General features: G+C 51.4%; 2 protein-coding genes across 3 annotated transcripts; both read right to left on the bottom strand.

Annotated features, from left to right (window-relative positions):
- Window positions 1-113: 113 nt before the first annotated feature.
- ATXN7L2 (ataxin 7 like 2) lies at window positions 114-8,718 on the bottom strand. Of its 2 annotated transcripts, XM_027058408.2 has the most exons (11): window positions 8,547-8,717; window positions 6,565-6,630; window positions 6,298-6,402; window positions 5,686-5,893; window positions 5,096-5,382; window positions 4,426-4,508; window positions 3,823-4,073; window positions 2,835-3,033; window positions 2,570-2,691; window positions 1,284-2,079; window positions 114-265 (listed from the first exon to the last, which is right to left on the bottom strand). In XM_027058408.2, the coding sequence occupies exons 1-11, from the start codon at window positions 8,671-8,673 to the stop codon at window positions 251-253; spliced, it is 2,259 nt and encodes a 752-aa protein (XP_026914209.2). In that variant the 5' UTR covers window positions 8,674-8,717; the 3' UTR covers window positions 114-250. The 2 variants fall into 2 exon arrangements, with proteins under 2 accessions (XP_026914209.2, XP_053070555.1); XM_053214580.1 differs by having other exon boundaries at window positions 114-2,079; window positions 8,547-8,718.
- Window positions 8,719-10,382: 1,664 nt separating this feature from the next.
- Window positions 10,383-24,716, bottom strand: SYPL2 (synaptophysin like 2). The gene is made up of 6 exons (XM_027058410.2): window positions 24,355-24,716; window positions 24,120-24,194; window positions 17,149-17,273; window positions 15,882-16,083; window positions 14,519-14,710; window positions 10,383-13,158 (listed from the first exon to the last, which is right to left on the bottom strand). The coding sequence occupies exons 1-6, from the start codon at window positions 24,406-24,408 to the stop codon at window positions 13,006-13,008; spliced, it is 801 nt and encodes a 266-aa protein (XP_026914211.1). The 5' UTR covers window positions 24,409-24,716; the 3' UTR covers window positions 10,383-13,005.
- Window positions 24,717-27,302: the final 2,586 nt, after the last annotated feature.

Here is a 27,302-nt window from a genome sequence, read left to right as displayed (position 1 = left end):
CTTGGGGTGCGGATGGGGACAGCAAGGACACTCATTTTATTACATCTTTTTCCTTCCTTTTCTACGTTTCTGTTTTTACATTTTCTTAGCAGCAACAGAACAGGGAGACAGTCTTGAGGTATTTTAAAGAGTTTTTTTTTTTTCTTAAAAAAAATAATATAAAGTTATAAAAAGCGGCAGCAGCCTGGGGCCCGGATCTGGAGGGGAGGAGGTGCTGGCGGCTCCATCGCAGTGGGCAGGCACTTTCTTGTTAATGGGCTTTAGACTGCAGGAAGACAAGAGGCAAGAGACACGGTCAGGCTGGGGGGCCTAGCAGGCCTCCTACCCGTGCACTGTGTGGACCATTGGAGCTAAAGCTTGCTTTTCTCCTCCTGGGCTGGTGAGGGAAGCCGGGTGAAGGGTGAAGGGAGAGATGAATGCCAGCCCAACAGGGACAGCCTGAAAACACCCATGTACACATGCACACACGTGTGGGGCACTGCCCCAAACCCTTTCATATGGGTGCCAGAGGATTTGGTACACGTCTGGCCCGTGCCTGAACCGGAAGGGCATCCCCTGTCTCACCGCCAGTAAGTCCCTCCTGGCTGAGATCAAATGGATAGCCCATATAATGCTACTCCAGGGCTGCCTTCAGAAGAGGCACATAAACCTGGCTGCTGGCTTTACCAGAAACCCTGGAAAACTCGCCTAGCCCCTGAAAACCCGGAAGTGGGCACATGTGCAAGGTGGACACATACACGTATGTGGACCTTGGGTGGTGTTCCTGCCCTTGCATGCCCTGATGCCCAGAGGCAGAACCAAAGAACTGGACCAGCCTGCCCACCCTGCTGCCCAGCATGTCGGGCCACAGCTTGGCAACCCAGACTCCACTCCATTGCCCAAACCTTTCCCATCAGAGTTCATGGAGTCCAACTGCCTTTCCTTCAGGGGACAGAGGTAGCTCTAGTTCCTGGTGTGAAGGCCACAGCCAATTCAGAAAGTGGCCCTTTGATTAAAACAGAAGCAGGTGTCGGGGCAGGGGAGAGGCAGCATCTCTTTAGCTCAAGGGAGAGGGCTGGAGATAGAGGGAGGCCCATCAAACAAAAGCTAGGTTACCTTTCGAAGAGCTGACCTACCTCTCCCTAGAGAAGATGGCCCAGGAACTGTCTCAATTTCCTCTTTCATCCCTTCCCTACACAAACATTTACTTAGCACCTTCTCTGTGTCAGGTCCCCACTGTGTATTCTACCCTCGTCCATCCTGACTTTTCCCTGCCCATGCTCTTCAGGGAGCTGGGCTGGTACCTTCAGTGTAGAACACTTCTCCTCAAAGGCCATGGCTGGACCCGGCTTCTTGCGGCGCACAGAACAGGCCGCATCAGCAGGGGCGCCAGCCTGGCAGTGCTTGGCCTTCACTGGCCGGCAGTAAGTGGCCAGGTTTTTCCGCTTCTTGGCTACCTCCTCCTCAGAGAGGCAATTGGTTGGCAGGGCCTTGGCTGGGTGTCCAGCCGCTCCCCGGTTGTCCAGCTGAGAAGCCTTGACTGGAGTAGGGGGCTGATGAGGGGAACCCCGACAGTCCAGGGGCCCTGCCCGCTTCACTCTTGGCCCCACTGTCCCATTAAGCCCCATGCCCAGGGCAGTTTTAGTCTTGGCCGAGAGGCCCCGGCAGCCAGAGGGTTTGCCTTTTCCAGGGGGATCCAGGATGCAGGTCCGTTTGAAAGTAGTGGGGCCTGGTGATAACTTTCGCTTTCGAGAAGGGGCCTCCACCTCAGCCCCATCCTTGCCTTTGGACGACTTGCTGGCCTTCGAAGGCGGGAGTTTGCTGAAGGATGGGGATGGCGTGTTGGCAGGCAGTGGTGAGGTGATGGCCTGGCTCCCGCCCATGCACTCCGCCTGGCTGCAGGCAGCTGCCACACTGGGGGAGCCTGCAGGGTAGCTGGGGACAAGGCCGTCCTTGGCGGGGGGCGTGGAGGCTGGGCAGGCAGGTCTGAGGGGTGGGCCTGGAAGGCGGGGGCAGCTGCCAGTAGAGGATGGGCTCAGGGGAGCAGCGAGTGCGGAGCTGACAAGGTGGGATGGAGGCTCAGCCGCCGGTGGGATCTTCCTGCAGCAGAGAGAGAGCTCCACTGAGATGCCAAGCAAACAAGAGGCCCTCCCTTCCGATATACACCAGTCTCTCCGCCCCACCTAGAGATGGCCCACAGAGCCCCGGCCTTGCTGCCATCTGCTGGGAGACACTGGAACTGAGGGTTAGGAAGACAGCACAGGGATAAGCAGGAATGAACTAGTATACACACCCATTAAGAACCTCGTTTCAAATTTCAGTTTGGACATCCCCTATCCCTAGTCACCCAAGAGGTACTGGAAGTGATGGCTAAGAGTCGGGATTCCCTCCCAGACCGCCCACCCATGCCCTGCCTTAGCCCAGCTTCAGGCTGCCAAGTTTCCCCGCCTCCTGTTCGGTCTATCTGGGGTCTTCCCGACAAACGCCGAACCACATCCATAGGTATGTGAGAAGAATTAGGGCTTCTGAAGCTCACGTATGTCTGGGGCTTGAGGTCTAGGGAGGGAAGTTCTGGGCCTGAGAGACTCACTTCCACATGTGTGAGCTGAGGTGCCGCTCCAGCATGGAGCTCAGTGCTGAGCAGAACCGGTCCAGCCGGCGGCTAAACACGTAGCATCCTGGACTCACCAGCCGACTCCCAAACGTGCAGAACTAGAGGCAGAAGGAAGGTCCGTGGTTAGCGGGGCCTGGGATGCAGGGAGGGCTCCTGTACAAAGGATCTGACCTCCTCCCCGCACTGTGGGCCAGGAGGGCTGGGCCACCCCCCACCCCAGGTCCCTGCCCCAGGTCCTTACCGCCTGTGGCCGCGGGGGCCGGGTTGCATAATGGCAGTCAGGGGGGAGGTGGAGGTCGTCAGATGTCCCCTCCTCCTCACTCTCCTCGCTGGAGGCCTGGGCCCCACCCCGGGGCAGGGGAAAGGGGAACAGGCCTGGGTCCCCATCACCACCACAGGGGCCTTCATCATCCAACTCACTCTCAGAGGAGGCCCGGGACCTGGAAGGGCCAAAGGGGATGTGAGGGCGATGAGACTGAGACAGGAGTGGGTCGGGGTGGGGGTGTCCCTGAACCGCCAGGGCAGACACCCTGCTGGGCAATCAGACAAAGAGGAAGGAGGACAGGAAGGGAGGGAACAACAGAGCTCACATTGTAAGAGCCGGAAAGGTCAGGGGACACAGCTCCCAAGGGATCCTCTCCCCAGCCCCTTCACTTCCCAGGCCCTGCCTCCTGGGGGGGGGGGGGGGGAATCTGCTCCAGATTTGCCTCCTCCAGAAAATCTTCTGAGCTTAACTGCACCCAGCTCTGGTCAGCCCAGTCAATTCTCTCAAACCCCTTCTTGCATGAGCCTGTCTGTGAGCTGAGCCTGTTTCACGTCTGCCCCCTGTGTTACAGGCAGAGATGCATGTGTCTCCTTCCGGCAAGGCAGGCTCTCCCAGGGCTCCAGCGCAGCCTCTGCACACGAAGGGGCCAGTGAATGAATACAGTAGGACTGCCTCACCCAGGACCCTGACCCTTTCGGTTCCCCAGTTACAAGTTTTGGCCTGTCAGAAGCAGCTAGGAAAATGTTTTTATCCCAGGTACTGTAACTGGCAAGCGACAGAGAGGCTGAGGTACTACAGTATGCTTGGTTAGAAGCAGGTAGTCCCCTACTTCCACACCACTGCTGGGGGTCCCCAGGTATCCCCCCAACTCAGGGCAGAGTGAGACTCCCTGGGTCGATCTTCCGGGGTCCCTGATGGTTTCAGACCAAGTGTCCCCAGATGGGGGACTGGATCCTGGACTTACCTGGGCAGTGCACAGTATGGGTAGGTCTGCTTGGCACGAGCAGAGAAGGTGCTGCTGGGGGCGGCCGCTGCCACAACCTGGACTGAAGAGGGGGGCTCCTGGGAGGGGCGCTCAAGAGTGGGCTCCTTGCGCCCTGGGCTCTTCTCCTTGGGAGACTCCCCTTTGCGAGAGTTGGCCTTCAGTTCTGCCACTAGCACATCAAAGTCCTTGGCTCGGCCCTGGACCTCCCGGCGCTGGTGCACTGAGTGGATCTAGAATAGGGTGAAGGGTGGGGAGGGGGTGTGAGGTGAGCAGGAGTAAGAGGCAGCAGTGTGCTCTAGCCTGGGCAAGTGGAGAAGGGGGCTGTATGTTTGTGGGTGTATTTGTGTGTCTTTGTTTCACTCCCCCAAAGGACCAGAACCTTCCATTGGAGTGGGGCAATCTGGAAGCCACCCCTACCTAGTGTTCCACCGCGGGCCCACTGAGAACAGCCTCCTCTCCCCTTGCTTCACTGGGGCTTTACTCCCACCCCCTGAGCTGGATCTTGGCTAACGCTGTGGTTTCTCTCCTTGCCCAGGACCTGTGTGTGTGCTATCCCTCATGGTGCGGTGGGACTGGGATTACCTTGCAGGTTAGCAGGCGGGTACAGATCTTTTTGGTCTCTGGGTTTATTACCCCACACTGCCTGTTGAGGTCGCACTCCTTCCCTGTGGGGAAAACAGTTCCTGTGAACCCCCTGGCCATTTCCCATGGAAAGGCCTAGGGAGAGCTGGGCCTGAGACACAAGAGCCTCTGGCGGTCAAGTCCAGGGCTGCGGCCTCCCAGAGAAACGCCTCCCAGCACCAGCAGCTCCCTGCTGGGCGAAAGAACTATCCCCATCCCCATGCCCAGCCCAGGCCCTCCTTTTAGCAATGCCAAGTCCAAAACAGGGCGACACATATCAAGAAACAAAAGCAGCCACAGGTATGTGGGATGCCAGAGAAACCAGCTGTGGGAGCGATCGGGTGCCCTGGATCTAGGTGAGAAAAGAGCTAAAGGTCAACAGCCCAGGGTGATGCCCAAGCATAAGCTCCCTTAGCCTTGATCAGGAAACCTGGGCTGGAGAGAGCCTTCCTAGAAAGCAAGGAGTTTAAGCACATGTCCACATCAAGGGGTGACCATGGGCTCCCGTACCCTGCAACCAGTGATGGCCGGGCCCACTCGTTCCTGACCCCTTTCCGTCAGGTCCAAGGACAAAGTAGTCCAAAAGGGTTCCCACTCTACCTTCCTGACCCCCAAGATCATGACTACTTACGAGCCATCTTCCGGTGGGTTTTGGGGGGCAGTCTGGCCCCACCAGGCTCCTTTTCAGGGGGGCTGCCTTCAGCCCGGTGACTGGGGCCCTCGCTGGGGGTCATCTCGATGCTCTCTCTCCCAGGAGGTTCTTTAGAAGGGGTTGCCATGGGGGTTTTTCCAGGGGAGTCCTTGGTGAGGCCGCCAGGCTGGCTGAGGAAAGCAGAGGGCGGGGCCACCCTGATTCCGTGTCCATCAGGCTTCGGGAGACTGGACATCTTCTCCAGATTCACCACAGGCACGAAAAGGCTACATATGGAGAGAGGGTGTGGGCTGGGGGGCAGGGGGGCTGGGCCTGGGCCCTGGACTCTAGCCCAGAGCCATCTCCTTCCCAGCCCTGGAATTTGGGTGGGCTCCAGCAGGGGTGCAGAACATGGGAAAAGGGGACCCCATATTCCTTGGAACATATGGAAGGGAGCGGCAGAGAGAGCTGGCTGCCTCCTGCTGTGAGCAGTGCCCACGGCCCCACAGCTGCCTGCATTTGTGTTAATCCCTCCCTGGGCTAGGGTCAGGGTCAAGGCTGGTCTCAGGGAGTCTCCAGCCTCTCCTTACCAGAGGTTGTCCTTCTGTGTCTTATCAGGAGGCTGGTGGCCACGGCTCCGGGACCCCTGGCCCTTCTCCCTGGAGGTTTTGGTGGAACCTGGGGCCCTACAAGCTGGGCCCTGCCCATTCACTACATGGCATTTCTGAGAGCTGGCAGGGGCTGGAGGTGGGGGTGGGGCCCGGGCATAAAGCTTGCTGAGGGGCCCATGTCTTCTTTCTGTCACCAGGAGGTAGAGAGAGTAATCGAGGTGAGTGATATCAACTGCCTCCTTCCCCAACCTCCTAGCCCTGCTCATAGACTCACAATACAAACTCTGGACTTTCCCAAGACTAGATTTTAAATTTGCCGTCTTCCCACCTGAATCTGAGCCTTCAAGACTCAAAAATTCTAGGATCCAGTTTCTTGAACCTTTTAGCTCTTCCTCTAATTCCACCAGATGCTAGAATTTTGCTCAAACAATCACTCTGACCTGCCACAATCCTCTGAAACCGCCCCCAGGACCTTCTGATCCCCAGTGCCTTCCCCTATTACCCACGTGACCTCCCAACTGACCCTGTCCTCAGAGTTCCGTGCTCCACCTTCCCCTGTTCCCTCTATCTCCTCCCTAGGGCACCCCTCACCGCAGTGCTTCTGGAAAGCTTGAGGCTTCACCACTTGGCTGCAGTGGTTACACACAACCAAATAGAAGTCGTCATGGGCAGGGCAGTGCCCGAAGATGGACATGTCTGCAATGACAGAAGTCCTTATCACTGGGGCTGGGGATCCCAGGGTTTCCGTGTAAGATCAGAGAGCACTCCTACCCCCACTCAGAAGATACCCTCCCCACCCCCACCCCTGCAGCCCCCCATCTGCCCCAGGTCCCAGCCCTAATGTGTGTCAACTCCCACCTTCTTTAATGAGGGTCATGGCATCCAACTTCTTTGTGTTTTTGTTACTCTCCTCCAACTCAGCCCCTGGAGGAGAAACACAGCTCAGAAGGCCCACCCCTACCCCAGAAGCCCCAACTCCTACCCAACCAGCACTGGCAGCCAAGCAGTAGGAAGCCCACACTCCCTAACAAGCTCCTGGTGCTCAGGACCACTTGGAGAAGCTTTCAGTGGGTCATTTTCAAGCGCCCATTCTTCCTTTACCTGCTACCTCTGCAGTGAGCTAATTCCATTAGAAGGGATCCTGGCACCTTTCCTATGGACCCTTCACTCCAAGGTGCAAGTCAGGGTTCCACTGCTGACTAGCTGAGTGATTGTGGGTAAATATGATCTCCTTCTGGGCTTGCTTCCCCATTTAAATGAGAAACAATCCTTAGCATATTTTACTATACCCTTCTTGAGATTTCTTAGATGGGTCCTTTCTGCTACTCTGTGCCATACCAAACATATACTCTCCTAGGACTCCATCCCCCTGAATGCAATTTTGTTCCACTTGGGTTACCATGGCACTGACAAAGTTACACCCAGCTTCTCAGGTCCTGCGTTGACAGGATGGTCACAGAGCACAGAAACTGCTGTATTGGGGGTCCTATGGCATCTTCAAAGTCCCCTTGGTCAGCTATGCAAGCCCCTCCCCTCTTTAGGAGGGCTTTGGGCAAGGGTTGCCCTTGTACCTCAGTTTCTGGGTTGATGACAAAAACATCTTAGCTGTGCAAAGCAGCTCTTTCCCCCATCCCCCTACCTCACTCCTCTCCCCTCCCCTCCTCTACGCCCCCTCCCTGTCCCTTGGAAAAAAAAATCAATTCTGAGTCACCAAACCCGTCTGATTCCATTTCCGGTTCTCAAAGCACCCAGACCCTGACAATGGCCCCATCCTTGCCCACCCAGCATGGGGCAGTCCTGGGGTAGCCTGGGCTTCCACTTAGATGTGCTTCTAACGCCTACTAATAGATTTGCCCCTTTCTAGGATGAGAAGATCGCTGACAGTCTTACATAATCTCCAGATATGAGGGGTAGTGGGTTAGGCATGCAAGAGACAAGGGGCAGCTCCCACTCTTAAGTCCGTTTAAATGCAGTGATGGGCAGAACTGAGCTGGGAGTCGGATGTCTCAGAGGAGAACAAGTGTCATCAGAGACCGCTCCATGCGGTCTCCTCCTCCACCTCTTCTCACTTGCAAACTTCTTCAGGGCTGTGATGCCTGCTGTCACCCCAAAGGCCACGAGGCCAGGTGCCCCCTGGGGCCCAGGAGACAAAGATCAGCAGAAGGGGCTGTCAGCCCCCTTACTAAAGGCACTCAGGGGCCTAGAGAAGGTGGGGGTCAGGGGAGAGAGCCAAGAGGGAGAGCAAGAGGCCCGGGAAAGGACTGAGGGTTGCAGGCAGAGAGGGATGGATGGACGAAAGGAGGGAGGAAGGGAGGATGGATTGATGGATGGACCGACGAACTAATGCGGAGGGGGCGGGGGGGGGGGTGGTCCAGTAGCACTGTAGCCGGCAGGCAAACGCCGAGGAGGAGCAGGAGGTGTGGGGCAGAAGGCGAAAGAACAAGGGGGGTTGGGAGGGGGGCACAGAAGTGGGGTGCGTGGGAAACACGTGGAGAGGACTGTTGCGGACGGGGAAAGCCCTAGGCAGGTGCAGGAGGGGCGGAAGCTAGAGGACAGCAGGCGAAGAGAAAGATAAAGGCAAGCAGATGTGGGGGCAGGTACTGGGCACCGGCAGAAGCAGAGGTGGGCAGGGTGGGCTGCGGGCTGTGAGCCGGCGCTAGGACCCGGAGGCGCGAAGGTGACGGAGCAGGCGGGCACTAGGACCCGGCGGGTCCTTTGTTTGGGGGGCCGGGGAGCCGGACGGCGGCTCCCGTCGGCGGCTCCCCTCTGCTGGCGGGGGCCCGGAGAGGGGGAGGGGAGACAGTGATGGGGTCCCCGGACTCTAGGGGAGCTTCACTCACCGTCGGCCGCGGGCAGGTCGGCCCGTTCCACCCACGAGCTCCAGCTCTGTCCCGCGAAGTCATCGAGACTCGGCACCCGCCGCTCCAGAGCGGCCATTGCTGCCGCCGCGCGTTCACGCACCGCCATCACCGCCGCGGACGCGCGCCCGCCCCGGCGCCACCGCCGCGCGGCCCCCTCCCCCCAAGCCCCGCCGCGGGCACGCCTCCCCTCTCCCTCCCACCTTTCCAGCTCACTCTTTGCGCAAGCGCAGCACAGGTTGCCTGCCCCTCACTCTCCCTCCCGCATAGCCTTCTGGGAAATGTAGTCTTGGAGGGCGTGCTGTTGCCTACCGTGCTTGCTGCAAAAGCCCCTGCAAAATGCACAAATGCGGGGGGCAAAGAGACCAAAGCCCCAGGACCTCCTCTCCTAACCCTTGTGCATACATTCTTTGTGCTACCAGCCCACTCTTCCAAGCTCAGTGCATACACACCTTAGCCCCAAACCTCTCTCTGCCCAAGACGCCCCTCTAAGCCGTGTCTCCGCCAGCTGGCTGGCGCCCCTTCCCGGGCTGGCGGTCAAGAAGCGACTTCGCTCCCCAGTAGATCGAATAGGGTAGGTGCAGGGAGGTGGGCGCTGTGAATCAGAAGGGCAAGGGGAGGGAGTCCGTAGGATGCGCTGAAGGACACAAGGGTTGGGGGGGGAGGATCCTCGTCTACCGTGTTGTGCTTCATCTGTGGGAAACCCACGCTGCCCTGAATGCAGGGCAGAGGGTTAGAGTGGCGTTGTCTGGGTTTGGAAGGACCTAGATGAGCTGATCAAGATCACCTGTCAGGATGACAGAAGGCTATCTCCGAGCCAGAGCCAGCCCCGGAACTGGGGTGGCCCCGAGGCTGCTGGTGTTTGCGGCATCTCTGCTGATCCTTCTCTCCTCCTGAGAACTGCGATCGATACCCTGTGCCGCCTCTTCCCAAACCCTGGCTGGACCCCGACTCCATCCATCACTTTGGCTTCTTTTTCTAATGAATATTTTCTCTGCTGAAAGGGCTGCTACCAGAGCCTCAGCATAGGGAGATTTCTCATCAGATCTGTCATTTTCCTTGCTATGGCCTGGAAAATACCTTAATCATTCTCTTTCTTCTCAGCTGATAACATTTTTTCCCACCCTCACACAATCAAGAGACAAAAGCCTACCCCCCAGCATCACACCAGAAAAGAGATACTAGTTCTCTTTTCCCTCTTCAACTCCTCACACCTCACCCCATATTAATTTCTTAAGCTAAAGGGAAACCAAATTGGAGGCAAGTAAGTCAAGGTCTGTGACCTCAAGACCTCAGACTTTCTTCTCATTTTCACCCAGGGAAGGTTTAAGTACCGCAAAGATAATCTCTGAGAGCAGAGATCCTTAACCTGAGAACGACAGATGATCCCTAGGGGGTCCAGGAACTTGGTGAAATTGAATGCAATATTGTGTCCAAGATATAGGGAATGCAAGGTAGCATGTCAGAAGGGGGATAGAGGTGCAAGTTTGTTCAGAAAGAACCTTTATAGTTAAGAGGACAAGGCATATGGCCTTCACCTCCTGACAGGAAGCTTGTCTGGGTCACAGAGCAAATGGAAACAGTATTGTGGAAGCCACTATCTCTTGCCTTTTGAGTTTACTGTAAATCTGCTAATGAGCCTCAGTTACTTTGGACAAATCGGTGCCACCAAAAGAGAAAATGCAGACTCTATTGCTTGGAGTGCAGCGTGGAAAGGAGTGGAATGATGTTTTGGTGGAAATACTGATATTTGTCCGATAACTTAAAGTAATGGGAGAAGAGGGGAAAAAAAATCTCTGGAAGGGTTCTAGGCTTGGCTCCTTCATGGCAAATGCTTTGAAGCACTGTTTATTCAAATGTGTAATAACAAGCACCAGAAAACAACATGCAACATTCTCCCCCCACCCCGATCTTCAATCCTGGAAGTAGGAGACCTATGACCATGATAGTGGGGAGAACTCAAGTTCAGAAAAAGTCCTTGGTGGGTACCCTGGCAGAGTCAGAATTTAGGAGGGCAAAGGGCAAATGCCCTGCCTGTTAGCCTCCTGCAGTCTGAAGAAACCAGACACGGTCTCCTACCTTAGGCCCTACTAGGCAAAGCAGTAGTGCCAGCCCTGACTAGAGGGGATGTGAGTCCTATGAGGACAGCTCTGCCCTCGGCACTTGGCTGGAGGTTATGAGGTGAAGTAGCCTTTCCTCTTAGGGCGGTCATGGAGAGGCCATAGCCTAAATCAAGGCCCTTCTGGATGAGAACAAGCTAGGCTCTTGAGGAAGAGAAAGAGCCTTCTCTGCTCTAGGGAGAGTTCTGGGCTAGGAGTCCTTGGCAGGAGTGAATATCCACCCCACTCCCCTTCCCCTAGCTCGAGGGCCAGTTGCTAACTTCAGCCCCAAAATGAGAACACTTTATCCATCACATTTCAAATAAATTATAAATACATACACAGAATCCAAACAAAGTTCCAGTAGAAGCTGCTCACAGACCCTCACAGGGGCCAGTTTAGAGAAAAATGGTCACCTCTTTGTTCTCTGTGTCTCTGGAGCTGCAGGCAAAACTGTTCCCCCCTTTTCCTTGAGTAACCATGGGGACAGCTCAGGACAGAGAGAGGTTCAGACTTAGAAACACTCTCATCCCCATCTCCTCTCCTCTCTCCTCAAATCCCTCCCCCAAAATCTAAAAAGAAAAATAAAACAAAAAACCTAATTATTTCACTGAAGGATTCTGGAGCATTTGAGGATGTAAATCTCACACTCCCCCTGTCAAGTGGGGAAACTCTGACCCAAAGAAATGACGGGCCCCAAATCAAAGGTCCTGTCTTCTGGGTACCCCAGGAAAGTGCACATTACTGGGGATGGTGTTTAGGGAGGTGAGAAGGTGGGAAGGGATGACTCAGTCCTGAGGAGAAATTGGCACAGGGCACATTCACCTTTGGGATGATAAGTGGGCTAATTGGCACTGGATCAGAAAATGGCTGGATTCTTCCTTCTTCATCCTTCCCTGAGCAGCCCTATGGCCAGGGCAGACTGAAGTGCTTCGAGCTGGGTAGGAGATGGATGGCCCTTTCCCAGTCAGCATTGACTCTTAGGCCCTGGGGTCCAGAGAGGGACTGAAGGAGGTGTCAGAAAGAGGAGACATATCAAAGACAAATATGGAACTGGGTCCCGAAGTGAAGAAGCACCAATAGCATTGGCCTGCCCTGGACTGGGGGTTTGGGTGGGGAGGGATAGAGCCTGGGAGAAATGAGGAAACAGGGGAGGAACAGAGGGCAAACCGAGAGGGTGTGTCCTTTCGTAAAGGTGAGATAGGGGAGTATGAAAGAGGGGCCACAGAAGGAGTTGGGGGTTTGGGGGGAAATGAGCAGAGAATGAGGAAGAAATAGGCCCATCCATCCATGTCCTGGGGCTCTGGGGCAACTTAGCCTCATGGTGGTCCTCTGGGCCCTTCCAAAGCCCCTATATGGCCCCATAGGAATGAAAGGAAAGCCTGGACAGACATGGAAAAGGATCTTGAATGCCTCAGACCCAAGAGATTGGGGAAGGGAGATGGACAGAGAGGTTGGAGGCAGAGAGGGCTAAAAGGGAGTTGCTCCTAGACCCCTCATCTAGTGTCCCCTGTGTGAGACTAAGCCCAAGAAGGAGGACAGGGAAGAAGGTCAGGGGTTTCTAAGGCAAGTACGAGTTTACTATTGGTGGAAGGTGCACCAGCCTGGAGGGGTGGGAGGGCTAAGGGAATAGAAGAAACTGCTTCCCCAGCAAGTTTCCTGGCTTCAGTTTCTTGAAGTTGCAACCCAGTTGCAATATATCTGCTCCCCATTGAGTCTGGGCCTCATCAGGAGCCCCTACAGGGCTGTCTTCTAGACTAGTTGGCCTCCTGGGTTCCCACATGGTAGGCTCTGTGGGCAAGCAGATGCCAGAGGAAAAAGTGGGAAGCATACGGGGCTCAGGCTGACTGGAGATCAGGGCAGACACAAGGCTTAGATAACAACCATTGAAGAGGGATCACTAAACCACTGGTGGGCCCTTCATGCAAGGGACCAGGAAGAAGGCTGCCAGCCAATTTCCCCTCCCCCCACTTTTATTGAAGCGGACAGGTTGATAGAAGTGGCTGCTAGGAACCAGTCTCCTGCCCCCAACCCTCTCCTGCAATGGGAGGCTGTAAGTGTACGAGGAAGACCCCAAGCAAAATGTGGGGGTCCAGGCCGTAGACAAGAAGCACTGAGCTCCTGCCATCCGAGGCTCCAGCAAGAGGAGAGATAGGAAGCCACTGGTAGGGCCGCTGGGGTTTCTGACAGCTGATGCCTGCCCATCCATCGACGACGTCTCAAAGCTCAAAGCCCAGAATGATGGAGGAGGGGAGTTGGAGAAGGAGGAAGAGGGAGGTCCTGGAAGCTGGAGGTGGTTGAAGAGGTGCTGTCCTGTTCAGGAGTAGCCAGGTGGGAGCTGCTTACTGCTTCTCCACCGCTCCCTGCTCAGCTGCGCTCTCCTGGCTGGGGCCCTGGCCCTGGTCCTGGTCCTGGCCCTGCCCATGCCACGGGGTCTCCTTGAACACAAACCAACAGTTCCCGGCCCACAGGAAGAAGTTGATAAAGCCGAAGAGCTGCAAAGACATCAGGGAAGTTTGTGAGAATAGTAAGGGGGGAACTGTGGGAACAGGGAGGAGGAGTTCCTGTGAGGGGTGAAGGAAGAGGCACAGGGGGCTCAGAAGACTAAAACACAGAGAACTGGAGATACAGGCAGGGTTCAATGCTGATACCCACTAAGGGGCTCTCTGGCAAAAGTCCCTAACTGTCCACAGCATGCACCCAGGTTGTAGCTTGGTTGCTAGGAGAGTCTGGCCCCTGGAGTGAAGCATCATGCAAAGCAGAGCAAGGAGCAGGGGCTCTGGTGGCGCTTTCCAAAGCACTGTTAGGAGTGCCTTTTTCAAGGGTGGGTGTGACCAGAGCTGTCCAAGGTGCTCCTTTCTTAAGACCAGGGACCCAGCCTGGGCTATATTCAACTATTTATTCAAAAATACTTAAAAACCTATCAGCAGGAAGTATTGGGGTGGGGGAGGTGAACTGATGTCAAAGCAATTAGCGTCGAAATGCATTAAAAATCAGATGGTTTGATGGATGAAGGGAGGCGGGTAGATGTGTGATAAAGCAAGTCTAGTAAAATGTTAATGGTGCAATTTAGGCGATGAGTGTGTGGGTGTTCATTGTAAAATTCTTTCAACTTTGATGTGTGAAAATTTTTACAATAAAATGTTGGGGGCTAAAACTGATCAGCAGGGTTCCAGCAAGTTCTAGAAGGCTCCCTGGTGTGCCAGCGATTAAACCCTTCAGTTGCTGGGCCTTGAAGAGTTCCAGGCCATTTTCAGGGCAGGGCTAAGGTGACAGGGGGCATTTGAAAAGCTTCAGGCCTCAGCTATCTACCAATTGATATGGAAAGATTTCCCCATTCTAACAACTGGGATGGCCAAACACGTGCATACCTGCCGGACCCACACCTGCCCAAAACCCCTTTCCAGTCTAGAGGCCTGAGTGACAGTGAACCCCTTCTCACTCACTCTGGGTCTGCTCCCAGCCGTGAGCCCAGCCACAGCCTGTGCTCTCCTTCATATGCTCGCATGTGCACACATACACACACAAACACATATTGTAAAGGAGGGGTGGGAAGCAGTCACAAAGGGCATGCCTGGATGCGGGGAGAAGGGAAATGGGAAGACAGAGTACAGAAGGAGGAAAGAACAGGAGGCTAAATGGCTCTTGGGTTCCCCCCAAACCAAAATGTCTTCTCAGGGTCAGCCAGGGACCAGCAGCCATCCTTAGGTGCTAGGGTCACCGGCTCCAGTTGTAAGGGATGCCAGCTGGAGAGACACCCTCTCTTTTTGTCCCAGAACCTGCTAGCCGGGACAGGCCTGGGCATCTGGGATAACACTGCCTCCCCCGGTCCCCTTCAGTGGCCACAGGTCTCACCACAGAGATGTTGGCCAGTCCCATGGAGGGTGTGGCCCCAGCGCTGCACACTGCTTCCTCTCCATGGCACACAGACATGGCTGCGGTCAGGCTGGATGGCCGTGTGGCCCCCTTGATGTCTGTCAAGCCCTTGCCCCAGGCCGCTGCAGCTACCAGCCAGAAGAAGGTGAAGGAGACAGTCACGCAGAAGTCCTGAAAGGAGCAGAGGAACAAGAAATACACTCAGAAAGACCCCCGTGATTACTTCTTTTCCTCTTGCCAGAATGCATTGGGATCCTGGGGTCCCAGGACAGCCACCCCTTCCTATCCTACCCAATACTTAGAACCTCTGGGAGCCCAGATCATCTTAAGGAATCTGTTCAATGCCACCAAAGGAACCCTGCTACCCAGGGCCACCCCTCCCCATGCCCTCAGAACTGAGGTCAGGCAACAATGTATCAAGGCACCTGCTGGTCAATGTTACCCCCACATCCAAGTGGCCTAAACTCCCCACTCTCCCCTTCAAGCTTTTCCTCTGGTCACCATTGTTCAGCTACAACTGGTGTCAGAGTGAGAGCAGACTGCAAGAGACAAATGGGGTCCCCTGAAGCACCCCTTCCACCTTGCATGCCTGGGATAAGGAGACAGTAAAGGGGGAATAATATTAATGATAGCCAACACTTACTGAAGCTAACTATATACCCGATATTTTACATGCATTTTCACTTCATCTCCCCCAAACACTATGAAATGGGTATTATTTTTTTTTTATGTTTCTTTTTTTTTTTTTGAGAGAGAGAGAGAGAGAGAGAGAGAGAGAGAGAGAGAGAGAGAAAGAAAGACAGAACACAAGTGGGGAAGGGGCAGAGAGAGAGGGAAACACAGTATCTGAAGCAGGCTCCAGGTTCAGAGTCATCAGCACAGAGGCTGACCCAGGGCTGGAACCCACAAACTGTGACCTCATGACCTGAGCCGAAGTGGGACACTTAACACCCCCTGAGCCACCCAGGCGCCACCGAGATGGGTATTATTTTATCCCCATTTTATTTGAGGAAACTGAGGTTTATAGAGGATAAGTGGCTTGTCCAAGAGCACAGAGCCAGTAAGGGACCACCCTGGAATTTGAACCCAGGCAGCCCAACTCCAGAGCCCACTTCTTGATGCTGTTATGCCTCCTGTGAGCACAGCAAGTGACAGAAAGTTGGTAGAGGCAGAGTCATCGGAGCTGTGGGAACCACAGAACCCGAAGGGATCAACAAGGAAGAGCTGGCAGGGAGATTCAGGAGCTTCCACATATGGGTGTCCTCCCCTCTCACTCTGACATCAGTCTCAGAAAGCACATCTCTCAGTTTCTCCACCCCACTTCTGGCCTCTGCTTACTCACCACCAGGGGGAAACGCTTGTTCTCTGAGTAGAGGTTGTGGAAGCGCAGGTAGACAACTAGTGCAGCCATGGTGTAGAAGAAGGAAAAGATGCCCAGGGTCACAAAGAACTCAGCGGGAGCAGAGAAATCCCCCATCAGGTGCATAGTCTTGGAGGTGGAGTCATCGTCGCAGAGGGGCATCTCATACTGGACCCGGTTCAACCTGCAGGTGGCAGGGGATGCCATCCTAAGCTCGGGGCAATCCTCTTCCTGTGGAGGCAGAAGACTGTACCTGCCCTAGGGGTAGTCCTGTGCTCATTCTCACCCTGGGACTCTTACAGAGCCAAGAAAGGGGGTGTGTGGGGAGGAATGCTTCTGGAGGAAACCCTGCAATCAAAACAGGAATCTCCCTGGAATTCTGGTCAAACTCTACCTCCCGTTCAGCCACTACCCCACACTCATCTACTTTGCCCAGATATGGTGACCGTGTAGTTCCAAGGATCTCCAGGGCCCTTCAGGTCACTACCACAATAATCCATCTATTTCTTATAGTCAAACCACCAGGGAGATCAGCTTCATTTTGCCCCTGGGAAAGGGGCACACAGGCCCACAGTGGCCAGGTTAGTTTGGACTTTCCCATTCCCAGGCCTTAGTCAGGCCCCCCCAAATGAGACTATATGGGATAAAATAAGGAGAGAAAAACAAACACCCTGCAATATACAAGAGATAGTTAATTGTTGGTACTAAAAATTTCTGGAAAGACAAGTCCTATTCCCAGTTCTCCTCTGAACAGTTGGGACTCCCCTCCCTAAGCTCCCAAGTAGCCCAGAAAAAGTATTCTTTTCTGCCTCCTGGTCAAGGTGCACATCCTTGTACTCTAGTGGTACCAGGTGAGCACCCCATGTCAACTCTTTAGGATCTTAGTACTAACAAGTTCCCTAACCTTCAAGGCAGGGAGGAGGTTGCTGAAGGTCAGAAGGACCTGCCCAACTAGCTGAGACTCGTATAAGCCTCCATCCCCAATTGCATGGGTTTTTTCTGTAGGAACTATGTTATACTTGCTATTGGTTATCTATGGACTGGAACATTATTATGACAATGATCGATCTGAGGTTCCCCGATATTTTTCTATGGTTAGTCTGGAAAGGACCCAAGTCCTGTAGTTCTATTTGAACCTGGAGCGGCACTCAACAAAAGGCCTTTAAGTTTCTGGAGAAGGAAGAGACCAAGCAGGTCCTGCCAAATAAGCTAGAGAGGCTGTGTGGGGTCAGAATCAATTCCTGCTCACCTGAAGGGATAGCCGAACAAAACAATGATGGAGCTCACATCCTTGGCTTCGTTGTTGCAGCGAACTGTTGCTCCTGTCTCCCCGCTGTAGGAGCCGCAGGACCCGAAGGCGAAAATAGCAAAGAGCTGAGGGAGAGGGAAGCCCCTTTGAGAGACGGAAGGTATATCTCATCAGAACCACCTTCTGACTCTTAACAGGTGCAGATACGGTGGAGGGGACCAGGATTTCCTTTAATCAACTCCCTCCTGGGGCGCCTGGGTTGCGCAGTCGGTTAAGCGTCTGACTTCAGCCAGGTCACGATCTCGCGGTCCGTGAGTGATCTCGCGGCCCGTGAGTTCGAGCCCCGCGTCGGGCTCTGGGCTGATGGCTCGGAGCCTGGAGCCTGTTTCCGATTCTGTGTCTCCCTCTCTCTCTGCCCCTCCCCCGTTCATGCTCTGTCTCTCTCTGTCCCAAAAATAAATAAAAAACGTTGAAAAAAAAATTAATCAACTCCCTCCTGGGTAGGGGCCCGTGGCTTCCATTGGTCTTCCAGCCTCAGGATGCTGTGTTCACTGCATCTGAGTCCTGGACCAAACAGTCAAATGAATGAGGTTGACTTTGAGTGGTGTCTGGGGGGAAGATAGAGAGAAAGAAGAAATGGACAGTTTCCACATCTCGCCATTCGATGTGACAGTGGAGAATATAGGTAGCCTCCTTAAGATGATAAGCAACACAATTTAGGCTTTTGGAAACTTCTAGGATAAAGGTGGACTTGAATTCCACCCCCCCCCCCAAGGGAGAGGCACCCTAGAAATAGATTACTCTGTGATGAGATCAGGCATGCTTTGGGATTCTTTCCATTTCTCCTTTGAAGCTGTCATTGAATCTTGTGGTTACCTTGTTGCTAACTTCCAGGGGCTTCCAGCCTCACTGGAGGTATAGCGAGAAGTGGCAACTTCCACTTCCTCCAAGCCTTCAGAGGGGCCAAGCGGGGAAGAGCTATGCTCCTCTTCCTCCAAAGGTACTTTTCCTTGCAGCAACAATGCTGGCTGCGTCCATGCTGACAGTCCTGGCCCACGCCCAGAGCAAAGTACCTTCCACTTGCCTTATCAGTCTCCACTGTTCCCCCCGCAGTGTTTCCCCTTGTTATCTGTTGATGCTGCCATTGCTCAGTGTTAAGAACCAGAAGCATTTCAGGTCACTTGAATTGTTTTCCTCTCCACCTTTCATCACACTTTACTAAACCTCCTGTCTTGAGTGAAATGAAATTTCCTCAACCTATGATTTTCTAATTTCTTTCTGGGGAAGGAAACACACTGGTTAGAAAAGGAGGTGAGAAACTGGAATCACTTATCCTCTCGCATCATCTGTTCAGGCCCCATTTCCTGTGCACTTACCTTATACGGGCTTGTATATGATGTAATCATTCTTATTAAGCACAGAGCTTATTCTGTTAATGATCATTTTCTGTATGTTTCTCCATATCTTGGACATTAAGCACCTAGAAGACAGCTCATCTAGATCCCAGGCTTGCACCCAGAGTTTAGAATAGAGTTATGTGCACGTGATTTTGCTAACTCTTGATAGCGTTATGGAGTTTTGAAAAGAGACCTGGATTAGGAGTTTGGAAATCTGGATTCTAGTCCTGGCCCTGTCACTGATGAGCTGGGTGGCCTCTAATAAATAACTCTGTTCTCGGAGTCTCCGTTTTCCCGTCTGTTGAACAAGGGGTTTGGAGCAGGCAATCGAGAGGCCTTTCTCCCACTGGATGGGGGTAATACTATCAGCGTGCTCTTGGCCGGGCTTGCCGGCAGCTGTGCTCTGCCCCTCAGCGGTGTCCGGTGCCACTGCCCCGCCTTGCATTGCCTGCCCTGGCAGATCTTCTCCATGCTGGAGCCATTGACCCATCTCTAAAGGTCACAATGAGCACCTCTTTTTCCAGGAGGTTTAGTTCAGACAACTGAGAATTGTCTCCATTGTAAAAAAAACATCCAGGAAAGGAGACAGTATAACTCTCTCCAATGCCTGAATAGCCTCCTCATCTGGCTTAATTTACAGAGACTGCAGTAGAGCCCTGTTTGCTTATCTTGACAGAGCTGAAGAGAATTTGCCCAAAGCCTCTGCATCATTACCCTTTATATACTCCAAGCCTCCTCACTGGCATAACAATGATGCTTCTCTAGCTCTTCCTCATAGGAATTCTCTAACTTTTGTCAGCTCTATGAGCCTCTTGCAAGTAGCTTCTGGTGCTCAGAACTGGACACATAATTTAGAGCATCACATTCTAAGAAGGGCAGCATAGTTTTACCCAATAAAGTCCCCTAAGAAAATAGGTATTCCTAACTTGGGGCAACGGATGGTGAGTTATGGAGCCTTCTCTTCACTAGCACTTCCTTGACAGGCACTCCTGAACATCTACAGAAAGATGACACTTATGGAGCACCTACTGTGTACTGGCACTGTCCTAAGCACTATCATTTAGTAGTGAATAAAAGAGAAAAAAATCTCTGTCTTCATGGAGCCTGTACTCTAGAGCTGCACTATCCACAATGCTATGTAGCCACTAGCCAAGTGTGGCTATTTACATTCAACTTCATTAAAATTTAAAACAATTAAAAATTCACAGTGGCTCAGTCACATTTAGCCACATTTCAGGTGCCACATTTCAATAGCCACACGTGACTAGCAGGTGCCATATTGGACAACACAGATAATAGAACTTTTTCGTCACTGCCCAAAGTTCTGCTGTGTCTGGATGATCACCTTGAGGTTCTGAAAATCCTGAATCCTGCTCTCTGATTCCTCAGAGAGTAAAATATACCATGAATAACTTTAGCACTAGCTGCATCCTCTTCTATTCTGATTCTTTGAAAGTCAGGAATCCCTAAACACCTTACATAGCTCTTTATAAACCAGAATATATAATTAAATCTGAACATCATACAGTCACAAGATGACAAATCGCATAAAGGTTGTTATGTAAGTGGACAATGGGAAAAATCTGAGGGGAACTTCAAAGATTCACAGGACGGCAGAGCAAAAAAGATCTTAGAGATTATCAAGCCCCATGGTCTCATTTCACAGAGGTAGAAACTAAAGTCCCAAAAGATTAAGTGACTCTCCCAGGGTCACATTTAGCCATTGTGAGGGCCAGCCTTAGAATTCACATCTCTTGATTCCCTGTCCAGTGCTCTTTCTACTTAATCAACGAAAAGTTATTAAGCATTATTGTGCCAAGTGCTGGAAACACAAAGATGAGTAAGACCCGGTACCTTCTTTTAAGAGTTTACATCCGGAAAAAGAAAAAAAAAGTGTCATGCTCAAACAAATAAATAAAATAAAATTCTGCATCATAAAATTATTGAGGCTAAAAAGGGGGATCTCTCCTATGTTCAGGGAGGATTGTAAGGAGGCAGGGAGTAGCTCTGCACCTGGCATGCAGGAGCAGAGAAAGACACCCTGCCCGAGCCCATTCCACCTTTCTGTACCAGATTTGCTTTCTTCCCTAAATGTACCAGGTGACTGAACCACTGGGAAGAGCGGGAAAGAACTGAAACCATCCGTGTCACCAAGCATAAGGGTTTCTGAGTTGAGCAAACTGCTCAAAAAGAACAGGAGCCAAGGAGAGAGAGAGACACAGAGAGGAGAGAGACAGAGACAGAGAGAGAGTCCCTGAGACAGGGAAGGGGTGGATCTCTGAAGTTCTGATGCCAACCTTCCACCTTCCTCCTCTTGGACCTGTATTGCTAGGGACAGAGATGGTCCTATATTGCTCTCCACACCCTCCTCCTCCTGCCTCTGTATCTCTTTGGGAAAGATGTCAAAATAACCTTGCCAGTTAGGTGCTGACTTACTTGATGGTGATGATCCTTGGTCAGCCTTGGGGACACTACCATCCCTAGTTAGTGCAGAGCACAAGACAAGATCTCCCCTCCAATCTTACCCCTACAGTCATCTTATTGGTTTGATGGACTCTAATAGTATTCATTCTCATTTCCCCACACCAACTGAAATAGTTTATTTTCATTATAGAGACCCCAGAGCCAAGTAAGTGGCTTTGGCACCTCAAATTATTGATCAGGGGTACAGTTAATAATGATATGACTTATTATGGGAACAGTGACAGAGTAATCCAGGAGGTTCCTTTGTGCCTTACCCTCAAAGTGAGGATCTGGCAGTGATGTTTGAATAATCCAACCAAAGGACAAGTCTAGCTGAGAGTATGCATAAAGAGGAGATTTGGGGAAAGGGGAGGTTTGGGAACAGGAGGAAAGGGAACCAACACTTGCTGAATATCTCCTGGACTGTCTGGGCTGAATGCTTGGATGCTTTACAGAAATTACCTCTTATAATCCTCCCAGTAAACCCATGAGATGGATCTTACCCTCATTTACAGATAAGAAACCGAGGCCCACAAAGATTTTGTTACTTACCCTAGGTACCTCAGATTCTATGGCTAGAAATCAGAGGACGCTGCATTTAAACCAAAGCCCATTGACCTAAAAATCTGCCTTTTTCCTTTTTTAAGGAAGCCAGTTCTTTAATACTTGGTCTATACCCGTGTTATTTTGCTAGCTTTCTGCAGACTTAGTGAGACTCCAGAACTGGGAATTGAAGTGAGATTAATTTCTGAATTAAAAAAAAGCCAAGCTCTAAGCCAAGCTCCTGAATAATAAAAGACTAACACTGCTTTCTTCTTACTAGGATTCCAGCAAAATTGCTTTTTGATAACAATGACAACAAGTTTTCAAGTATCATTACGATAAACACAAGATCTGTGTTTTCTTTTTCTTTTTCATTTTTTTTCCTTTTCCAGTCAGGGTCATTTGATCCCCTCGAATAAGGAAATGAGTGAAAATCCCAAATGACATTTTCACTGTCATTTCTGGTGCTGGTTCCTGTGTACTTTTATATTAGCTCATCCTGCAGAGACTCGGGCAAGTGAAACTCACGCTCTGAATTCAGGCTGCTAGGATGGCAGTAAAGCAAATCATGTCTTCCTTTGATGCTGCCCTTCGAATGAAGGCTGAGTTCAGAGTCTAGCCCTGGGCCCCTGGATTTAGCACTATGAGAGAAAGGCATCACCCCCCTCTAAGAAGCTGAGGATCATAAAAGTCAAACGGTTCTTAACTCTTAGGGATCAGTGCTGACCCTGGGAGGAGACTGGATCATTTTCCTAGGCATTGTTTTGTGCAGCCTTTACAGAAATGTGGGTATTGGAGAAGGAGGGCATTGAGAAAAGGATAGAAGAATTGAAGAGGGAAGCTTTACAGAATCCCCCCATGAAGGATGATTCCATGGTCTAATAACCTCATTGTTTCCCTCATCCCTTGACAGTCTTTCTCAAATTTCCCTTAGATCCATTTGTCTAGTTTAATGGTAAAATTGTACTCTTATATTTCAGGTTCTGCTCCTCATAATGGTTCCCTAGTTCTGGATGGCAGTCACATGGAGGCTTAATAACATTCTTATATGGCCACCACTGGTACTCAAGTGGTGGGTCAGAACAGGGAAGTGGGGGAGGTGAAAGAGCTCAGTCAGCAGTCCATCCAACTGCTCTTGAGGCAGTAGGCAGAGTGGAAAGTCCCCATCAGATCCCAGAGTTTGCACTTGGGAGCTCCTTGCCTGGCCTGTAGCCCCAGTCAAGGTCTCAGATATCCACAGATAACCCCAAATGCACTATTGCCCCTGAATTCCAGATCTGATGATTCTCATCCAAACGATGATTCAGGCAGGACTCAGTGACACAGTGCTAACTCCTGTCTCCAGTGAGTTAAAAGCCCTTTAGAACTCAATCATCCTCAGTATTAACAGTAACTTATTCCCTAGCTGAATTCTGTGCTGAAAGCACATTAATTAAGTTATTCACACACCATTGGGTGTGTGGACTGTCTAACTTAAATCTCTTCAGTTATAGTGCACTAAATGCTCCCAACTAGTTTTCATGATTTGAAAGAATGACTGCACCTGTCCACATTCCTAACTTATACTCAGGAGGCCTTGGGCACTTATAAGGACAGAGAACATACCAATATCTCAAAGCACCAGTGAGGCAAGGAGATGGTATTTGCCCTGGACAGTTACAGAGGAAACTGAGGCCATGGGCAAGTGATTTCTTCAAGGTCACAGGGTGAGTCTAATGAAGGACAATATTCTAGCATACCAACCATTTAGAGCAGAAGGGGACCCTCGGGATGGTGTGATCAACATTTAACTAATGTTGAAAACTGAGGTCCAAAGAAGTGACTTGCCCTAGGTCACATAGCTGGAAAAGGCAGGACCACATCTGAAACCCAGAGCCCCAGCTTCCCAGCTCAATGTTTTATCTTATTCTACAAGCCACATTTTGGCCATAGTGTGATTTTTATTGTCTTGATATTTTTTCTTTTATTTAATCCTAGAGCCATAGGCTTCATTCATTCATTCATTCATTCATTCATTCATTCATTCACTCTCTTACTCAGTTACAGGAACCCAGATTACTTTAGTGATCTCGGCAGGACAACCGCCAGCCAGACAGGACCCTGTCTCCCGAGTCAACCTTCAGGATCAGTCAGGTCCTGGTGGGTTTGGAGGCCGGACGGTTTCCCTCGCCTGCCTCATTCCCTCCTCTGCCCTCCGTGGATTTCCTTCTCCTCCTTGTCCTCCCTCCCCCCTCCTGCCACCGAAGAGTGGTATGTGAAGGATCAGAGTTCTGGAAAGGTTACACCCGGGTCCTCTCGCTCGGGTGAAATGTGAGCGCCCTGGGCAAGGGCTCCTTGCACATAGAAGGACCGAATCCCGGACTACAAATGCCTTGCTCCTCACCCTCCTGCCATCAAGTGCTGGAGAAGCACCCCGGCCGCCCCTCCCCCGCCCACCTGTCGCCGCCCCCCACCCTTCCGCCAGGGCTGGCCGCAGCACCTCCCCGCCCCCCACTCCGGCCACATTGCTTCGGGTCAGCGTCACAGTCCAGGCTCCCGAAATAGCCCGCGGCTGGAGCATCGACTCACCCACTGGAGAACTTTGATGAAGCCCAGAGGCTCCTCCAGCCGCCTCCAGCGCATGCCCACCAGCAGACGGTCCACCTGCGGACACGGGGCCGACGAGGGGTCAGGGCGGTGGGGGGCCCAGGAAAGCGCCGGTTTTCCTCCCACTCCCACTCGGGAGAGGGGACGGAATAAGGGTCCGGCCCAACCCTGAGGTGGGGAAGGGGTGGTAAGACAGCCTCGGGCGCGCGGGGAGTACCTGCTGGCGCGGTGACTTGTCCGCTGCGCGACTCGGGCCCTCCGTCGAAGACATGCTGGCGCAGCGGGTCCGGGGCGCTGCGCGGGGGCTCGGCTCCCTGGCCGGGAGGCTGTGGGCACCGCGGTCGGGTCGGCGACTGCTGGCCGGCGGCGGGGGCAGCGAGCGGTGCGGGAGCGCGGACGGCCGTCGGCGGCCCGGGCTCCAGGCTGGCGGGGCGGGTAGCGGGGGCGCTGCAGCTCGCGCTCGCGGAGGCCGGGACCGAGTCTCAGCCCCTCCGGCTGCAGAAAGCCCTCGAGTCCGATTCAAACTTCTGTCAAACTCTGGAGCGCACTTGGCAGCCGAGTCACGTGGCGTGCGCTCGCGAACCCTTCTCCCGCCCCCTCTGCTCCCCGTCGGCGGGCAGGGCGCCTTAAAGGGACCTGTGGCTTCTGCGGGCAGTTTGGCCGCGAGGGGGCTCAAGTTCGTTGCCAGAAGCCTCCAGGGCCAGTCCCAAGCCGTACACGACAGCCGCTCCAACTCATGGCCAAAGTCGGAACTAGCCTGGCGCTCTGGAACGCACGGGTTCTTGTTTTATCTTTTCCTATTTGCGTGGATTTGGAGCCGCTCTGCGCCGTTTTTCTCTTCTTCCACACCACAATACCCAGAACCGACAGGATTTTCATCAAGCATTATCAGTGTTGAGATAAGCTTCTAAACCTTAAGGTTAACAAACTGCTTGCTTTCAAAATCTCCAAGAGCCACTACAAGAGGGAATGGGCAACAGAACAGAAATTGCTCACTTTTTATTGTCTCGTTACGCTATTGTTTAATTTTTTAACAACAAAAGGTATTCATATATTAATGACTTAAAAGTTATTAATCATTAAAAAGTATAAACTCGATCTCCTTTAAAATGGAGAGTGAAAATAGTCTGAGGAATAGGGAACTTAGAGAATAATTTGCATTGAAAAGTTGACATTGTTGCATTATGATTGACCTTCAATCGGTGCCTAATTTTCAAAAAGTGTTAGGAGCCCCAAGTGAGCAATCATGAATATTACACATTCGGTTTACTGGATTGTAAGTGTAAGTAGTGTAAGTGTAAGTAGTGAAAGGTTAAGTGATTTGTCCAAGGTCACTGAGTGAGCCATGGGGCGGCAGCCAGGTGGAAAGAACCGGCCTGTTCTTCTGAAGAATTGACTTGTAAATATGGATCCCCCTCATCACAAAGTCATTAATTGGAGTTCTCCTCTGGTAATTTAGAATGACTGCTTTTTGAACAAACATTTAGCTATTGTTAATAGCTCCCTCATTGAGCAAGTGCCTTCCCGAGGTTGGGGTAGAAGGGAGTGACTGGACTTGAAAGAAACTTCTCTAGCATATTTCCATTGCAAATCTAGAGGAAATAAGAAACAACTGAGTCCCCAATCCAATTTTTAACACATTGTTCTGCAGTTTGAGGTTCCTTTACTATAGAATAGGAATAATAGTGTCTGCCCTACTTATTGCATCAGGTCAGCATGAGGATTAAGTGGTGTAAGGTGTGTAAATGCCCACACTACACAAATATGAAATAATACTCATTACCAATGGTCTACAACAATATGCATACAACATATAACACAATCAGAAAAGAATTCAGAATAATACAACAAAAATCCCACACATCTAGGAACCAACCTTATTAAATTTTAACACTTTTCCTGGTTTGTCTCAAATCCATTCTTTAGGGGCTCCTAGGTGGCTCAGCTGCCTCAGGTCATGGTCTCATCGTTCATGAATTTGAGACCCATATTGGGCTTGCTACAGTCACTGCAGAGCCTGCTTCAGATCCTCTGTCCCCTTCTCTCTTGGTCCCTCCTCCCCTTGCATGTGTGCACGCACGTGCGCGCTCCTTCTCTGTCTCAAAAAAAAATTCATTCTTTAACAAAATACAAAATTGCATATAAAACAAAACCTGTGCATATTGTGATATCATTCCCTCCCTCTCTCCTTCCTCCCCAGAAGTAACCACTATCCTACCCTGAATTTGTTTATTATTAGCTTCATGCATATTTTAATACTTTTACTGTATAATGACATATATCGATATACAATACATTAAATTTACCAGACTTACTATTGTTTCTCACATGGTTTTAAACTTTATCTAAATATTGTGCTTTAGGTAACCTTTAGCTCGTGGTTTTTTTGTTGTTTGTTGTTGTTTTTACTTAACAGTGGGTTTATGAGAGTCGTCTAACCTGAGGCATACACCTTTTAGTCCCTTCATTTTAACCATATAGAATTCCACAACATACATATACCACAGTGTATTATTCACATATTGATGGACATTTAGGTTATTTCCAAATATTTACTCTTCTAAACAGTGTTGCACTGAATGTGTACACACAGCACTGAATTTCCAACTTTCTTTTTTTTTCCTCTCTCTCAAACACAAACCTTGGTAAGAGACAAATTCTTATGACGTGACCATTATATAAACTGAAACAAACATTTCATAAAACATTCTCATTATTTTCTATTCCATTTCATTAAAAAAAAAATCTGGCCATCCAAAAGCCAATGTAAGTTTTTCGAGGCCTAAAATTTATACAATTTGGGGGCCCCCTTTAGAAAAAGAATACAAAATTAGTAACCAGACCTCGGAAGAAGCTTTGCAAGTGAGGGAGCCTGAAGCTTAAGTATCATTAGTTTCAGGGTAAATATCTCTCTGAGGAGACATACTAGATTGATTTAATGATTCACTAATAATGAGTTTCTACCAACAGTTTGATATTGTTCTATACCTAAAAGTGAGCCAGCTAGGGCATATGATGTGAACATTTCAACTTTGAGTTTTGATAAATGTATATACCCATGCAACCACCACCATGATCAAGATATAGAATATTTCCATCATTCCAAAGAGCTCCTTCTTGCCCTTTTGTAGTCAATCCTCACGCAACTACTGATCTGCACTCTGT

The sequence above is a fragment of the Acinonyx jubatus genome, chromosome C1 (assembly GCF_027475565.1).
Source record: "Acinonyx jubatus isolate Ajub_Pintada_27869175 chromosome C1, VMU_Ajub_asm_v1.0, whole genome shotgun sequence".
NCBI classification, from domain to species: domain Eukaryota; kingdom Metazoa; phylum Chordata; class Mammalia; order Carnivora; family Felidae; genus Acinonyx; species Acinonyx jubatus.
The sequence above is the reverse complement of the archived record's forward strand: the minus strand, read 5'-3'. Positions and strand labels throughout refer to the sequence as shown.